Below are 18,306 nucleotides of genomic sequence, written 5' to 3'. Positions count from 1 at the left end.
TCTTCTATAGCTTAGGTCAGTGGTTGGCAAACTTGTCAACAGAGCCAAATATCAATAGTACAACAATTGACATTTCTTTTGAGAGCCAAATTTTTAAAACTTCTTCTACCCTGTTTCCCCAAAAATAAGACAGTGTCTTATATTAATTTTTTCTCCCAAAGTTGCACTAGGTCTTATTTTCAGGGGATGTCTTATCTTTCCATGTGCTAGGTCTTATTTTCGGGGAAACACAGTATCGCCACTTCTTCAAAACAGACTCGCCCAGGCCGTGGTATTTGTGGAAGAGCCACGCTCAAGGGGACAAAGAGCTGCATGTGAGCCACGGTTTGCCGACCACTGGCTTAGGTAATTCTATAATTTCTTTAGCCCAGCTGGTGTGTGTGGTTCAGTGGTTGAGCACTGACCTATGAACTGGGAGGTCACAGTTTGATTGCCGGTCAGGGCACATGCCCAGGTGGCAGGGTCCATGCCCAGTATGGGGTGTGCAGGAGGCAACTGATCAACAATTCTCTCTCATCATTGATGCTTCTGTCCCTTCTTTTCTCTCTCTAAAGTCAATACAAATATATTTTTAAAAATTTCTTTACATCATGCCAGATTTTTCACTTGCACAGCTGGTTTTGTCCAGGTGTCTGCCTATTTCTCTGTGGAGTGTGTGTATTAGAGACCAGCGGTCGCCAACCACCGGCTGGCAACTGCTTTATAGACCCTGCAGCTGTAGCATCTGACATCACACCTAGGACACTCATTTTAAATATTTGTTGAGTTTCTAGCTTGTACTTCAAAAAAGACATATTTAAAAACAGGCTATTTGGAAGTTTAACCCTTTGTACTCTGAACCATTCTGGACACTGGCTACCAGCTACTCCACGCTACTTTGCGAAACGTGCGTTGAATTAACTCAATTCCCCGTAATCACTAATAAACTGCAATGTCCCCTGACGGGACATCCGAGTGATATGCTAGAATTCCGATGTCCCCTGAGAGGGGACAGCGGAGTGCAAAGGGTTAAGAATATTAGTGATGTAAGTAGTAGTTCCTTCCGCTGTCAAATGTGCATCCCAACCCAACCCCTCAGGGGTAGGAAAGCCTGGCCCGCTGTGCAGCCACGTGCACGCCTTCCAACCCCCCTCCCAGCAGATTTATTTCCCTCCCACCCCCGAAAGGCAGAGAGGGACACGTGGAAAACTGCAGAGCTTGGAGGGATACAGCTATTTCCTCCAGGATAAAATGATTTACAGAAACGCGGTTTTCCACCTGCCATCCTGATGCTCACAATGCAACAGAAATCCTTACGAGTCAATTTTTATAAATTCTAGCGGGCCTGCCCAAATAACATTAAAACTTCCAAAACTGCTAAAAATAACTTCCCTCGTTAGCTGCTTATGCAAACGTAAAAAGCAATCACAGAGTTCATATACAAAATGTCCTCTTATTTAAAAAGCGTGGCGGGACTCTGAGGACAGAATTGGTCACCCCGGCCCGTGACCCCTCCCGGCCAGAGGGCGTCCCAGACGGAGAGCTCAGTGGAAAATCGCTCTCTGCACACGCGCACACTCCGGCTTGTGGAAGATGTCCTCTTCCGTCTCCGGAGTGAGCTGGATGTTATCCTTGACCGGAGACAGGGGATCTGGCTTCTTACAGGACGGAAGCTTCTCAGAATCTCTGCAAAACACAACAGAACGCCATGAACTTCAGAGGCTCCTAGAGGATGCTCTCCCGGGACAGAATAACGGCCAGAGAGAGAGGACACGGCCCTGTAGTGTGGCTGTGCACATCCGGGCTCTTCGAGGGCCTCCCTCCAATGGCAGCTGCTTCAGTGGCCGGAGGCGTGGCTCCCTGGTAAAGACACGCGAGCTGAGGCAGAATGAGTCCAATAGAGTCCAATGAGTCTAATGCTGCGACCCTTTAATTCAGTTCCTCATGTTGACCCCCAACCATAACATTATTTTCGTGGCTACTCCATAGCTAATTCTGCTACTGTTATGAATCATAATTAAATATCAGTGTTTTCCAATTGTCTCAGGCTCTACAGCATCTCTTGTCTTGACCCACAGGTTGAGAACCGCTAGCAGGGTCGCCCAAGACCATCGGAAAACACAGATATTTACATTACAATTCATAATAGTAGCAAAATTACAGTTATGAAGTAGCAACGAAAATAAATTTTTAAATATATTTTATTGATTTTTTTACAGAGAGGGATAGAGAGCTAGAAACATCGATGAGAGAGAAACATCGACCAGCTACCTCCTGCACGCCCCCCACCGGGGATGTGCCCGCAACCAAGGTACATGCCCTTGACCGGAATCAAACCCAGGCTTTCCAGTCCGCAGGCTGCCGCTCTATCCACTGAGCCAAACCGGTTCCAGTGCAACGAAAATAATTGTATGGTCGGGGGTCACCACAGCATGAGGAACTAAGGGTCACGGAATTAGCAAGGTTGAGAACCACTGCAATAGAGAAACGAGTTCTTTTCTACTTGGCACCTCTTCAAATCTTGCTAAGAACCAATGTGAGGCAGGAACAAATGTTCTAGCCCTAACTCTTACCCCCATTTTTTGTGTTCTCCACCTCCAGGCACAGCCTAGAAGTGACCAGCTGGCGCTGTCAGGCACAAGAGCAAGATGCTCTCAAAGAGCAACACGGGTCTGGTCAGGTCAGTGGGATGCGGGAAGTTCACTGTCAGGGTTTCATGCTCGGCCTCACAGTAACTACTGCTTGTTGACTTTATGTGATGTCAGAAAAGATTTACAATTAAATAAAGAGGCTATTAAAATACCAATTTTCAAACAAAAAACACACAAACCGAAAAACCTGGTGGGGCCAGGTTTTCTTCAGATACTTCAACCAAGACAACATACCACAACAGATCAAACACAGGACAGGTGCAAGAACCCAGCTGATTCCATTAAACTAGTTCAGCGTTTCCCAAAGTGTGTGTCCCCACCAGGGGTACGGGAGGAGTTTGGTGGGGATATGCATTGCACTGTGCTTAGCTGCGCCTAATTCTACGTTCTCATGAGTACGAGGGGTACCCAGCATTACGAAAATTAGAGAAGGGGTAACCATGTGTCAAAAGTTTGGGAAACACTGAACTAAGCAATGAAGACTTGCAAATGTGTAGTGTTTTTTTTTTTTTTTTTTTTTTTTTGTAGAACTATGCTAGTGATTCTAAACACTTAATAAGTTTATAGTTAAGTGTCTATTTTAATTTCTAAAAGGTTAAATGTTGACAGGTGTAACTAATAATTTGGGGCCCTCAACTTTTAAAAGTATAAAGGGTTCCTGAAGACAGGTGTTTGAGAACTCATGCAATGTGGTTTAATCCTAGACTTCACCCAATGTAAATTGTAAGCAAGCACTGGGCAGTGTTTTTACTAAGTGTTCCCATCCACACCGTTTCACCTGGTGACAACATCTCTGTTAGGTAAGGCTGAATCCTATGGCACCTGGGTAATCTTTGTTTTTCATTTCTTTTTAGCACATTTGCTTTAAGAACAAGAAAACAAATGAAGAGCGAGCCAAGATGGCCGCACCGGTACATGCCTGTACTCCAGCCTCCCGCAGCCACGTCAGAATGACAACCACAGTGAGAACCATCACGCAGAACTGCCCGAACGCTGGCTGCACAGAAGCCCTGCAGCCGGAGAGACGGAGAGAGCACACAGACTGGTAGGAGGGCGACCAGGCTGGTCCCACAGCCACGTGGGCGTTGTGTGTGTTTCTAATTGGGAGGCAGACGTCTCTGCAGAGGTGTCCCGGCCTAGGGTCCCAGAGGTGGGGAGAGAGGTCCAGGCAACCACAGGCTGTAAGAAGCAGGGGATGTGGCTCAGTGACGAGACTGCTGGGGTCCCAGCTGTTCCCCTTAAAGGGCCCATGTGCACACTTACAGGGTCCCCCTTCCTCCAGGCTCCAGCGCTTGGGAACTTGGGGGCGGCTCTCTCCCAGACAGGGGTGTCCACAGTGGCCCGTTCCAGTGCTGGGACCTCCGGTCACAGGGTGACCGGCAGCCATGTCTGAGGCTCAATCAGCACTGTTTGCTCTGCCTTGGGGATTCCGTGAGCCCCCAACCCACCCAAGCTGGCTGTAGCTGCTTTTCCAAATGCATGGCCTGTCCTGGCTCAGACTTCACTAAAATCAAACAAATCTCTCAAACAAGCAGCAGTTGGTGTCAAACCTATCAACAAAAGGCCCAAGACCCGCCCCTAGCTGGTTTGGCTCAGTGGATACAAGGTCGGCCTGGGGACTGAAGGGTCCCAGGTTCGATTCAGGTCAAGGGCATGTACCTGGGTTGCCGGCACATACACAGTAGGATGTTTGCGGGAGGCAGCTGATCGATGTTTCTAACTCTCTGTCCCTCTCCCTTCCTCTCTCTACAAAATCAATAGATTAAAAAAAAAAAGGCCCCAGCACCAGCTGGCCTTGTTCCACAGCTGGGCCTGGGCATCTGAGCCCAATGCAAACAGGAGATCTCAGTAGTCCCTGCTGGGTGGCCCCGGGCAGTGGCGGACCTTGCACATCCCTGGAGGCCGTAGAGCCAGTGCACCCAGCTTCAGACCACAGATTACACACCCACATGCGCCACACTCAGGAGGCAGACTCGGTGAGCACTGAAGCAAGTGCTACTGCACAGGGGTTCCTGCCCAGCAGCTCTCCATGTAGCTGCAGCTGCTCCTCACAGCCTGGCCGGGGGTCAACTCCTCCCAGTGACGCCAACAGCAATCGAGGCTCCACTACAAGGCTGTGCGCACACAGGGGCGCCCCAGCTCAGGTGACTGCGGAGGCTGAGCCATAGGACCTGCTACCACTTCTGGGAGACACAACAACAAACATGGGGAAGCAGCCAAATTCCGGGGGAGGAAGGAGGGCAAGGGAGCAGGAAGCAAAAGGTATCTATTTTTCATATATTAATCTAAAAATCAAAATGAGTAGGAAACCTAGTGAATAAAATGTAATCAGAGGCAGAGAAGCATGGAGTGGACCGATGACTCTCAGCGGGAAGGGGGAGTGGGTGTGGAAGAGATAACCGAAGATCTTACTTTAAACACGGACAGTGGGGTGATAAAGGCGTGGAGGAGGCAATTGGGGAAAAAGGGGGGGGGGGGGGGCATCCGTAATACTCTCAATAATAAAAGATTTAAAAAGAAAATAAGAGTTATAAATCAATGTTACTCTGCAGTTAATCTTGTAGTCTAACAGAAGTATTATTGTAGATCTATACAGGGGCAACTCATTGAAATCCATGTTTGCCACATACATTTAGAAATCTGGCCAATTCATCTTATAAACTCAGTAATTCCTCCCATTTAAAAATTATTTTTTATTAAAGAGAGCGGGAGAGACACATCAATCGGATGCCTCCTGCATGCGCTGCCCAGGGCCCAGCTGGGGAGGAGCCTGTAACCAAGGTATGTGCCCCTGACTGGAATCGAACCCGGGACCCTTCAGTCCACAGGCTGGTGCTCTATCCACTGAGCCAAACTGGCTGCAGCTAACGCCTCCCATTTTAGATGTGATAACTTAAGGAAACAACAGTGCATTATATCCAGAAGCACAATTACCTTCCCAAACCCCATGTCTTAACCTTGTTCTCATTACAATCCTGAGAGAGAAGGAAAGAAAGCTGAGACACTCAGGCCAGGAAGAGTCATGTGATTTGCTTAACAAGAGAGACCCCCAGAGCAGACCGAGAACTGGGTGGTGTTGTTTTTTGTTTTTGTTTTTTGTGTGTTTTTTTTATCAGTTTGCCATCTTTTCACTAAAAGAAGGCACAGAAATTGCAGTTAAGTTATAGACTCAGCTAAAGAAAATAGGTAAGAGAAAAATTGATTCATAAGGGAACAAAGACTTGAGAGGAAGATTGAAATTAAAGAAACAGGACAACTCACTTTCTAAATCCGAAGTTCTTCCAGAGCTCATTGATCTTGGTCTGCATCCCCGGCCTGTTCTCGGCGTTGTGATGGGCGCTGTGATGCTTCCTCTTCTGGGCTTTCGCTGGCCGCCTGCTCAGCCCACTGACCCTGGCCGGCACCAGAGGCTTGATCTTGGTGGTAGAGAGACTGTCCAGAGAACTAGACTTATACAGCCCAGGGACCTGGAGAATAAATGCCGGCTTTAGTACTCTTGTTAAAGCAACTCCTTTAGTTAATGTCAAGCTGTCCTTTATACCCCAGAACAGAAAAATAACAGGCAATATGTAAAAATGTGCCATTTACAATACTACAGAAATTAATTTTAACCGTTAATACACGTAGCACCTGGCACTTAAGAATTAAGTGAGCCTCTGCCTTACTCCTTCATCGCTGTCTGAATCCTTTTACAGTCATTTCCTACCCCCCATTATTTGTGGGGATCTGTTTCAAGACCCCCCAGTGGCCCTGACCGGTTTGGCTCTGTGGAATGAAAGGTCCCAGGTTCGATTCCGGTCAAGGGCATGTACCTTGATTGTGGGCACATCCCCGGTAGGGAGTGTGCAGGAGGCAGCTGATCAGTGTTTCTCTCTCATCGATGTATCTCTCTATCCCTCTCCCTTCCTCTCTGTAAAAAAAATCAATCATTAAAAAAAGACCCCAGTGGATGCCTGCAGTTGTGGACAGCACCTAACTATAAGTGCAATGCTGCTTCTCTCACTCTCTCTCTCTCTCTCTCTCACACACACACACACACCCCTATGATAAAGCTCTACACCTTTCCCATCCACACGAAGCCCTGACGCTGCCTGCAGCTGTCACTTGTGCAGTTTGAGGTGTGACGATAAACAAGCACAAATTCTTTTTTTTTTCCCCCCCACAAATTCTTTTCCTTCCTCAAAACAGAACATTCTCTTTTCTCATGGATCTGAGCACCCTCCGCAGACACTGCTCTCTTTCCTATCTGAGCCGGGAACATTCACTGCTTCACGTCACAGCTTCTCTCGGCGATCTGGATCGCGGGAGTAGCAATTCCACGGCGGTGTCACCACTGCCGCACTGGGGGGACATTAAGTAAAACCAGGGCGACTTGAACCCAGTCACTGAGCTGACAGGCAGCTGGTCCCATAACATGTGGCTGCTAAGCACCCAATGGGTGGGTGGGGTTACAGCGTGAATATACTGGACAGAGAATTAACACCCCAGGCGGGATGGAGACATGAAATGGAACATGGCCTGCAACTTAACATTTATGAGCTATTCATTTCTGTCATTTTCCATTTAATATTTTCAGACTGTAGTTGACCATGAGTAACCAAAACAGCAGAAAGCAAAATCGTAGATAAGGGGACTCCTGTACACACGTACACACACACACACACACACACACACACACACACACACGGCAGCATAATACAACTATCGTGTACTTTGTTTTTCTCACTTAATATATCTTGATTTTACTTAATAATGTACCTTGGAGATTTTCCCGCTTCACACATAAAACTTACTTTAGTTTTGAATAGGTTGCCTGGTCCTCCATTGTCTAAATGTGCCACAATTTACTCAAGCAGGTCTCTGCTGACAGGTTATTTACACCAAAGGGTTGGTTTTAGTTGGGTGAAACACAGGGCCATTGAAGTGGTGTTTTTCGGGATAGCAACAGGGAGACAGAAGTGAGGAGGAGAGAGAACCGATGAAGCCGGCAGACGGTGTACAAAGAAGGAAAAGATTCACAGCTGAAGGGGAAATCCCGGGGGAGGGATGAGAGAGCAAGACACAGGACAAAGAAATGTCGCCACTTGGAAAGGATCAGGTTTAGTTGTTTCCTTCATCGCCTGCTGAAGACGGATTGAGCTGGCATCGATGTTTCTAACTCTCTATCCCTCTCCCTTCCTCTCTGAAAAAATAAATAAATGAAATACATAAAAAGAAAAGAAAAGGACAGCCCTGGCCGGTTTGGCTCAGGGGATAGAGCGTCGGCCTGCAGACTGAAGGGTCCCAGGTTCCATTCCAGTCAAGAGCACATGCCCAGGTTGTGGGTTCGATACCCAGTGGCGGGCGTGCAGGAGGCAGCCGATCAATTATTCTCTCTCATCATGAATGTTTCTATCTCTCCTTCTCTCTTCCTCTCTGAAAAAAAAAAAGAAAAAAAAAAAAAATCAAAAATCAAAAACATTTTTTTTTTAAAAAAAGGACAACTCTAAGATTTTGAAACCAAATGAGAAAAATAGGATTTTATTCTGAGATGCACTGCTTAGTTATAAGATGATGAAACTGGACTGAGAGGGAAGGTGCAGCGGAGTGAACCAGGAGTGACAGTTAAAACCCCGACAGCGAGAATCTCTGACAGAGAACAACAACAAAAGATGGTTTAACGTCGGACATAACTCCTTTGGGGAAAGTACTTTCTACATTTCTAGTCCTGTCAGTTACTGCAAACAGTTTTGGTATTTATTTCCAGACTTTTTAACTATAATTATATAAACATACACGTGCGCATGAATATTTTTAGGTATTATAAAGCAAACAAAAACACCATGTTAATGACATACTTTTTCCTTTTCAAAGGCAGGATATGACTGAAAAGCCTCTCTTATTCAACGATGTTAAAAAGTATTGTATTTGCTATAGTATGAGATGGAAATCTTTCAGATGGATATGAAGACTGTTGAAATATTTAAAGTGTATATCCTTTAAAAAGTAAATATGTCACTACAGAAAAACATGGAAAACAACAAAGAAATCCCTCTTTATTCCTACCAGCTAAGACTAAAACCAAGAATGTATTTAATAATTTGTCTTTTAGCTCCAATTTTTACTACTGTACCCAATACACAAGTAAATGTGTTTTTTTAATGACGAAATTTATTTTTTTTTAATATATCTTATTTTTTACAGAGAGGAAGGGAGAGAGATAGAGAGCTAGAAACGTCGATGAGAGAGAAACATCGACCAGCTGCCTCTTGCACACCCCCTACCGGGGATGTGCCCGCAACCAACGTACATGCCCCTGACCGGAATCAAACCCAGGACCTTTCAGTCCGCAGACTGACGCTCTACCACTGAGCCAAACCAGTTTCTATTTCCTTAGGTTCAAGTTCCAGAATGCACTTACCGGGTTAAATCACTTGAACTCCCTCAAATGGCTTTCCAGAAATGGCAGGGCAATTCAGTCTCTCATAAGTATCTGCTTATACATCTCACTAGACTTTCACAAAAATGACGCATTTCTCAGAACGTACCTGCACCGTGAAAAGGCAGGCGACTGTGGAGTCATCACAGATAGATGCTAAGTGAGCACGTGGGAAAAAGACCCTGATACCACAAGCAAACACAACCGGAACGCCTACCATCAGGCACACACAGGATCCCGGAAGGTTTGTTTGAAAGTAGACATTTTTGTGTAAATAAAATTATAGGCATTTAACATTTTTAACTGTGTTTATGTTTCTCATTTTCTGACATGTGACATGAAATAAATGTTTTACCTTGTTTCTCAGAGGCGTGTCTTTTTTTGAAAAGTGAGAGACCTGTAGCGTGGGTTTCTGATTACCTTGATTACCAAGTGACTTAAAATTGCAATCAGATTCCTAGATCCCCCAGATCAAAAAATAAAATAAAATAAAATTAGGTTTTCACTATGGAATGTATATATGGCAACTAACCAAAATTCAACAAAACATAAAACAAAATGAGAAAATCAGTATAGATGTAACATTTTGTCCCCCCCCCCAGAAAAGAAAGTGTAAGAAGCTAGGGGCAGAGTAAAAAAAAAAAGGACCTAACATGGAGAGAATGAGGTTGCCAGTTTCAGTTTAAAATAGGAAGACAGGGAGAAGTTCTTCAGGTGAGTGAGATGTAAATTGTCTACACGGTAATATCTAGAACTAAAAGCTAAGACCGCCAATTATTCCCATCACGTGGGCAAACTTTTCTCACTTGTAGGATAATCGCCCTATTTTGTTTTACGTATACATTTGGAAACAAAGGTTTCGTGGGACTTACCTCTGGGCTGGAATCCTTAGAGGAAAGCAGAGGGAGCGTGGACGCACTTAAGCTGTGAGGGGATAACTCCGCACTCCCCTGAGACCGCGAGGACCAGCTCAGTTCATGTACAGGATGCGCTTCATCTCCTGACTCCTCACTCTTGGCCTGAGACGCATCGGACACCCTCCTCTCGGGCAGGGAGCTGGGGGAGTCCCCATTTCTCCGGAACTGCTGTAATGCTGTCCTCGGAGAGGGGCTCGGAGTCCTTGAAAAACCTCCAAGACTTCCAGACCAGCTGAAACAGCTTCTCAGCGCCCCCAGAGGGGGTGGGGAGATGGTCCTTGTGAATCCGGTGGTCTTAAAGGACTGAGGCTCTTCACCAGCGACCACAGCTCCGCCCTCCGGAGTCTGATCACGTGGGTTGGGTGCTACGTTGCTCTCTGCACAATCTGATTCATTTAGTTCAACCAGCTTTTCGCTCTCTAGACAACCTGACTCATTTAGATCAACCAGCCTCTTGGTCTCTAGACAGTCTGATTGATTCAGATCAGCCACTTTATCTAGACAATCTGACTCATTTAGATCAACCAGCTTCTTGCTCTCTAGACAATCTGATTGATTCAGATCAACCAGCTTCTTGGTCTCTAGACAATCTGATTGATTCAGATCAACCACTTTATCATCTAGACAGTCTGACTCATTGAGATCAACCAGCTTTTCGCTCTCTAGACAATCTGATTGATTCAGATCAACCAGCTTCTTGGTCTCTAGACAATCTGATTGATTCAGATCAACCACTTTATCATCTAGACAATCTGATTCATTGAGATTGTTCTCTTTATCTGTGTCAGCAGTTTCATCTGGAGGTTGGGGACTTGCTTTCTTTGATACACAGTCCATAGAATCCAGAGAATTGCAAAAAAACCTAACAGGAAAAACAATGGATAGAATGCATATTTTAAATAAGATTCAGAATATGGCCCAGTTTCTTTTTAAAATAAAATCTCATAAATAATTTTATGCACACCTCTATCACTGCACTTACCACATGGGCTGAGAAGATTTTGTTTATGGACCTATTTTTCCAACTATACTAGAAGCTCCTCAAGAATAAAGTCTACACCTCTCACTTTTGTAACTCAACACATAGTATTGTATCAAGTTCTCAATTATTAGAGCTCTTTAAAAAAAAAAAAATAAATAAAAAAAAAAAAAATATATATATATATATATATATATATATATATATTATTGATTTCAGAGAGAGAGGGAGAGGGAGAGATAGAAACATTAATGATGAGAGAGAATCATTGATTGGCTGCCTCCTGCATGGATCGAGCCCACAACCTGGGCATGTGCTCTGATCAGGAATCGAACCGGTGACCTCTTGGTTCCTGGGTTGACGTTCAACCACTGAGCTACACCCGGCTGGGCTCTTAGAGCTCTTATATTCATCAGTATTTAAATATACTTCTAGTAATACTTGGAAAATGTACTTAGTTTTTAAAGAAACAAAGTAGAGACTGCCTCCAAAAACAGTTTTTCTAATACAAAAAGCAGAAGTTCAAGGGAAAGCTGTGCATTCAGGTCAGAACTCAGGCAATAAAAACTGTCATCGTTGCCGAAATTGGTTTGGCTCAGTGGATAGAGCGTCTGCCTGTGGACTCAAAGGTCCCAGGTTCGATTCCCGTCAGGGGCATGTACCTTGGTTGCGGGAACATCCCCAGTCGGGGCTGTGCAAGAGGCAGCTGATCGATGTTTCTCTCTCATCGATGTTTCTAACTCTCTATCCCTCTCCCTTCTGTAAAAAAATCAATATATTCAAACAAACAAACAAACAAACAAACTGTCATTAAGTCAGGTCCTACACCTTTCCCAGCTAGATTTGGTGTTTACCTAACACCATCAAAGCACACGTCAGTGCAGCACAGAACGGAACACAACAGACACACAGCATCCCAGAGGTGGAGCCATACCTGCTTCTGGTCCCAGGGACCACGACGGCACCACTTTCTTGGTTTTTCCTCTGCAAAAGTGCAGCAAATTTATTTCTTGTCGTAGGCGGCGTGCTTAGGGTTTTTTTGATAGTAGTCCCACCCACCGGGTCAGGGAGCGGCATTTTGGAAGAGTTTGATGGCGTACTGCCTTCGCAGCCGTATTCCTTGGTCTTCTTTGCAAACGACAGAGAATACTGACTCAACAGGTCATCTTCTGACAGCTCCTCTAAATAAAAACGGAGTGCCCGTGAATAAATGTTTGCCCACATGCAGTTAAAGATTCGGCTTTAGTTTCATTGTCCATGTCCCTTTGTCCTAAGGATAAATTTTTTTTTTTTTTTTTTAAACTATGCACCAGAGCCGGGACCGGTTTGGCTCAGTGGATAGAGCGTCGGCCTGGGGACTGAAAGGTCCCAGGTTCAATTCCGGGCAAGGGCATGTACCTGGTTGAGGGCACATCCCCAGTAGGGGGTGTGCAAGAGGCAGCTGATCGATGATTCTCTCTCGTCGATGTTTCTAACTCTCTATCCCTCTCTCTTCCTCTCTGTAAAAAATCAATAAAATATATTTAAAATAAAATAAAATAAAATAAACTATGCACCAGAGAAGAAAATCCAAGGATAACTTAATTTTTTTTTTTCTTGGCTGTGTTTTACAATTTCACAAGTTAGAATGCTTTAATGTCAATTATTTGTATAATTTTATGTAAAATTACCCAAATCAAAATTTCAGGACACAATCAATTTTGTAAGGCTATATACTAATTATACCAAGGGCTTAATTTTGAATGTAAAAAAAAAAAAAAATGACTTTAAGGGATATACAAGCCCTGGGTAGCGAAAATTATAAAGCACTGCTGAAGACTTAAATAAATGGATCAGAAAATTCAATGTCAATTCCCTCCCAAATTGATCTATAGATTAAACTAATTCCCAATAAACATCACAGCAAGCTTTTTAAAAAACAACAACAGTCTTAGCTGGTTTGGCTAGGTGGATATAGTGTCAGCCTGCAGACTGAAGGATCCCGGGTTCAATTCCAGTCAAGGGCACATGCCAGGGTTGTGGGCTCGATCCCCAGTAGGGGGCTTGCAGGAGGCAGCCAATCAATGATTCTTTCTCATCATTGATGTTTCCATCTCTCTCTCCTTTTCCCTTCCTCTCTGAAATCAATAAAAAAAAAAAAAAAACACACAAAAAACCCCCACCACCACAACAAAGTTGATTCTAAGATTTAAATGAAAATGTGCACAACACAGAGTTAGCCAAAACAACTTTCCAAAGAAGAAGTAAGGGACTATACCACTTGACTTTGAAATTGACTGTGAAGTTATAGTGATAAAGACAGTGTGTCTGACATGAAGTTAGGGAGAGAGATCAATCAATGCTTCATAACACTTCAGACACACACACACACACACACACACACACACACACACGCCAACTGATGGCCACCAAATGTGCCCAGGAATTCAATAGGAAAAGGTCACTTTTTAACAAATGGCCCTGGGACGACTGAACTGGCAAAAACACAACCTGACCCGTTACCTCATATCACATAAGAAAAGTCAGTTAAAAATGGATCACAGGCCTAAATACGAGTTATAACTATAAAACTTCTAAAAGAAACAGGAGAAAATCTTAGTGACCTTGGGTTGGCAAAGATGGATTTCTTAAACATGACCAGTGCTGACTAGCATCTCACAGAGACGAAACACATACCGCTTCTTGGCCGCTTCACCGCGGACAGCTTCCGCGGCAGATTCAGGCCTCTGGTGCTGATCACCTGCTCCCTGCCTGCAGTGCTTGGATTCTCCTTCAGTCTCGTAGCGCCCGGAACCGCGTCCCGCTCAGGTCTAGGGCAGTAATTCCTGTGCCAAATGCTATCAACGCTAGATGGTTTCTGAGACGTTTTGTCATCCCAACTACGACTTCTTGACAGGGCAGGCTAAAACAGTAAAAGCAAAAAGATTACTTGAAAAACATAGTAAATGATTTCCCTCTGTATCAACACAAATTATAAACAGATAATCATCCATAAAAAGAGCTTTTGGATGAATTATCTGTCCTCTAAGGACATTTCTTACACTTTCTCTTCCATGTACCTTGTATTCTTAGGTTTGTTTTCTTTTCTAAGTGACCTTATTAGCTCATCCTTAGAAAAAAATAGCCCTAGCTGGTTTGACTAAGTCCTTTTGCTTCTTTGAGCTGTCGTGCTGGTTAAGAAGTGTCTTCTTAGTTCCCAGTCCAATCCAGGCCTTTTTACCCTTGCTCATTCTCATTAATCAGTCCTTTACTAAGCATTTATTAAGCACATAAAATATGGTTAGGCTAGCTAATGGTCTGGAGTACGAAGAAAACAAAACATAATCCTTCCTTGTAAGGACTTCGCAATGAAAGCTCATAAAACCCTGCCTTTATGAAGGTTACATTATTTTGGGGAGAATCAGAAAATAAACCAGACATAAATTACATACAGTAAGTACTAAAAAGAAAAAAGAAAAAAAAAAAAAAAAAAGAGAGAGAAATGTTACTAGGGAAAGCTGATGAAGATGAAGAGTTTGTGTTTGGCAGTGGATAGATTTCAGGTTACAGGAACTCATTTAAGTAGAGATTGTGTGGCTGGTACACCGACTAGAGATTGGGTTAGAATAAAGATGAATGAAGAGAACAGAGTTTGAATGAAAACATGAACAGAGAAGAGAGAATGGCGGGAGAGTGGACCAAGAGGGATAGATAGAATTGGGAAAAAGTAGAAGAAAACAGGGAAGGGCTACAGAACACAGCGGAGGTGTTTATTAATCGTTTGCTAAATTGTGCATCAGTGGAAACCAAGTTGTACTTGCAAGGGTAGCGTTTCTAGATTTGGATCTTCAACAACATGACAGGGTGAACAGGGTGAGAGAAGGAGAAAGGCACTGAATGCTTGGAATATTCAAATGGAAAGTTCAAGTCTAAAGGTCTTTAATGTAAGGAAGTTACCCGCTGTACCTATGTTCTAAGAGACACAATTTCTTTAGCTGTTTCTGACCTATCCTCTGTACAGTGCTTGGATAGAAAAACGCTTAAAATATGTTCACTACACGAAGCTTCTGAGACATAACTGAATGTGAGTAGAGAAAGAAGCCATTAAGAGACTTACCGTGGCAGTGTCCGGACTGTAATCATCAATCTGTTCGAAAGTATTTATATCTTTATTTCCAAGTGCTATCTGAAGAGCTATGGAGTCATCAATATACCTACGTTGGTAAGATTAAGGACAAATGTTTTTATTAATAATAGAACAAAACACACGGTATTAAGAAGAAAAGTGGGCCCGGCCAGCATAGCCCAGTGGTTGGGCACATCGACCTGTGAACCAGGAGGTCAGGGTACAGGCCCGGGTTGTGGGGCTGAGTCCCAGTTGGGGGGTGTGCAGGAGGCAGCCAATCAATGATTCCCTCTCATCACTGATATTTCTCTCTCTCTCTCTCCCTTCCTCTCTGAAACTAATAAAAATATAAATTAAAAAAAGAAAAGTGTATTCCATTGTTACAGAAAAATATAAATTAAAAAAAAGAAAGAAAAGTGTATTCCACTGTCACAGAAGTCCTGTTTTATAACGTCAATGGATGCTCCTTCCTTCCATCCACACTCAGCATCACCGAAACCACAAGCACATTTACTCATCTGCTTGTCACTGCAGGAGCTGGCTGTCTCCCGAAGCAAAGCCTGAGGCATCGCCTACTCCCTCTCAAGAAGATGGAGAGGGGCCTGGCCGCCTGCCGAGGGGCCCGGGCTCGGCACTGCCCGCCCCAGTGAGTGGCCAGCGGCTGTGGGAACGGCTCCCCCAGCGGGAGTCCTCGCACGCCCACAACGCCGCTCCTAACACGCCCAGCTTGCTTGCCACAAGCGTTTCTCTTAAGTGTCCCCTTTGTTGTTGTTTTTTAAAGATCTATTCAGCTTTATTGGAGAATTCATAGATCAGCCAGCATTCCTAATGCTGTAGAAAGAAGTTTTAAGCCCAAACCGGTGTGGCTCAGAGGATAGAGTGTCAGCCTGCGGACTGAAGGGTCCCAGGTTCGATTCCGGTCAAGGGCATGTACCTTGGTTGCGGGCACATCCCCAGTAGGGGGTGTGCAGGAGGCAGCTGATGGATGTTTCTCTCTCATCGATGTTTCTAACTCTCTCTCTCTCTCTGTAAAAAAATCAATAAAATATATTAAAAAAAATAATAATAAGTTTTAAGTGTCACCTCTGGAATATGTCCCTATTAAGTCCCCCTAAGTAATTAACAAGCTACAGCAAACGAGCCTCAGATTTATAAACAAGAAGTTGCTCTAAAATTTTCACCAGCATGCTAATCAAAATGAACAAAACACAGATTTCATTACAGAAAAGAAAGCAAGAAGGAGTTTGCGAGCTTTTTACTGGCTGCCTCGCTAGGAATGCCACCACGGACACAGGGAGGGGCTGAAACCCCACCAGTGGTTCAGAGAGGATACCGCCCAGCGTAGCTCAGCGCCGCGGGGTCAACGTCATCTCCATAGTCATTCAGAGGGACCAGCTTCCTCCGGACGGGATCAAACACGAGCTGGTACAGGAAGGTGTTGTTGGCCCGAATGAAGCCTTTGATGTAGTCTTCTGGCACTGTGATATTCATCTTGAGGTAATGCCCAATTTTCTTGATAACCTAGCAATGGATGCAAAAATATTTACGCGCTATCCGCAAGTAAAGAATACAGAATGTATAAACCCCAAGACCCATCTGCTTACAAGAGAGGAGGATGAGGAGAAACAGGAAAACCAATAGTTTTTATCTACATTAAAAACCTCTACCAGCAGCCAGGACCGGTTTGGCTCAATGGATAGAGCGTCGGGCTTGGGGACTGAAAGGTCCCGGGTTCGATTCCGGTCAAGGGCATGTACCTTGGTTGCGGGCATATCCCGAGTAGGAGGTGTGCAGGAGGCAGCTGATCGATGTTTCTCTCTCATCGATATTTCTAGCTCTCTATCTCTCTCCCTTCCTCTCTGTATAAAATCAATAAAATATATTTAAAAAAACAAAAACAAAAAAAAACACACCTCTACCAGCAAACACAACCACGTGAATATCACTTAAAATGCTGAGTTTCTATAACAGTATTTTCTTTGCATTTCCTATTATTAATCCAAATAATAAGAAATTCACCCTAACCCGTTTGGCTCAGTGGATAGAGCATCGATCTGCAGACTCAAGGGTCATGAATTTGATTCCAGTCAAGGGCATGTACCTTGGTTGCAGGCACATCCCCAGTAGGGAGTGTGGAGGAGGCAGCTGATCGTTGTTTCTAACTTTCTATCCCTCTCCCTTCCTCTCTGTAAAAAAAAAAAAAAAAAAAAAAAAGTCCCTTTTATTCAGAAGGCAAAAACTCAAAACATATATAACTCAAGAACTAAAAACCCCCAAGTATTCTTAAAGAAATTAGCATCCTAACAGTCATGGATGATTAAAGCTTGAAGTGTTTTTAAACATTTTCTATCAGATCACAGAGGGCGAAGGGAAGACCCGGGGAACTGAAGGGATCCCGTAGTGACATGAGGATCGGGGCCTGACCCTCCGTTACCAGCTCTCCCACAGTCTCCCACCCCCATCACACTGATGCTGCACCAGCCCGAGCCCTGAGGATGCACACTGCCCCCTGGAGACAAAAGGGGAGCTCTGCTCTGCAATCCTAGGGCTTTGGAGAACTACCCTGCGGGGAGGAAACAAGCTCTTGAATGCAGGCTGCTTTCTTCAGGGTCAAGACAGCAGAGGAGCCCTGGCCGGTGTGGCTCAATGGATAGAGCGTCAGCCTGCAGACGGAAGGGTCCCAGGTTCGATTCCAGCCAATGGCACATGCCCAGGTTGTGGGCTCGATCCACAGTAGCGGGCGTGCAGGAGGCAGCCGATCAATGATTCTCTCTCATCATTGATGTTTCTGTCTCTTTATCCCTCTCCCTCCTTTCCTCTCTCTCTCTCTCTCTCTCTCTCTCTCTCTCTCTCTATATATATATATATATATATATATATCTATATCTCTATCTATCTATCTATCTATCTATCTATCTATCTATCTATATAGAGAGAGAGAGAATAAAGGGATCCTGAGACCAAAAGACTGAGAAACACTACTATTGAGTAATAGGACAGATAAAAAGATGGTACGTCTTAACATTATTCCTACTCTATAATACTTCAAATAGCCCTTAAGACTCTTTATATTACTCCTCATTTAAAAAAACACTACAAGTTTGTCAACTGCTGAAAATATGGTTCATTATAAGTTGCCAAAAGCAAATTTCTAGTGTGGTAGTCATTTTATTTCAGTGACACAGTACTGGCAGTGACATATTACTGGCTATAATATTTCAAATCCACATTCACAGTGTTTTATCTATCATTTAGGA

At 44.1% G+C, this 18,306-nt stretch overlaps 1 protein-coding gene across 5 annotated transcripts in view; it reads right to left on the bottom strand.

Annotated features, from left to right (window-relative positions):
- Positions 1-1,413: 1,413 nt before the first annotated feature.
- Positions 1,414-18,306, bottom strand: part of EXO1 (exonuclease 1) — a 34,353-nt gene continuing 17,460 nt past the window's right edge. Inside the window, exons 8-16 of one of the 5 annotated variants that reach the window (XM_084868863.1) lie at positions 16,383-16,570; positions 15,041-15,137; positions 13,621-13,846; positions 11,879-12,125; positions 10,495-10,827; positions 9,921-10,416; positions 9,404-9,505; positions 5,892-6,097; positions 1,414-1,665 (exon numbers count right to left, since the gene is read on the bottom strand). In XM_084868863.1, coding sequence (XP_084724989.1) covers positions 1,524-1,665; positions 5,892-6,097; positions 9,404-9,505; positions 9,921-10,416; positions 10,495-10,827; positions 11,879-12,125; positions 13,621-13,846; positions 15,041-15,137; positions 16,383-16,570 — 2,037 coding nt within the window. In that variant the 3' untranslated portion in view covers positions 1,414-1,523. Of the gene's footprint in view, positions 1,666-5,891; positions 6,098-9,403; positions 9,506-9,920; positions 10,828-11,878; positions 12,126-13,620; positions 13,847-15,040; positions 15,138-16,382; positions 16,571-18,306 lie in introns of all 5 variants that reach the window. The other 4 variants (XM_084868862.1, XM_084868861.1, XM_084868865.1 and 1 more) reach the window with 4 other exon arrangements.

This window comes from Pipistrellus hanaki, assembly GCF_964339955.1.
Source record: "Pipistrellus hanaki genome assembly, chromosome: 20".
NCBI lineage: Eukaryota > Metazoa > Chordata > Mammalia > Chiroptera > Vespertilionidae > Pipistrellus > Pipistrellus hanaki.
The sequence above is the reverse complement of the archived record's forward strand: the minus strand, read 5'-3'. Positions and strand labels throughout refer to the sequence as shown.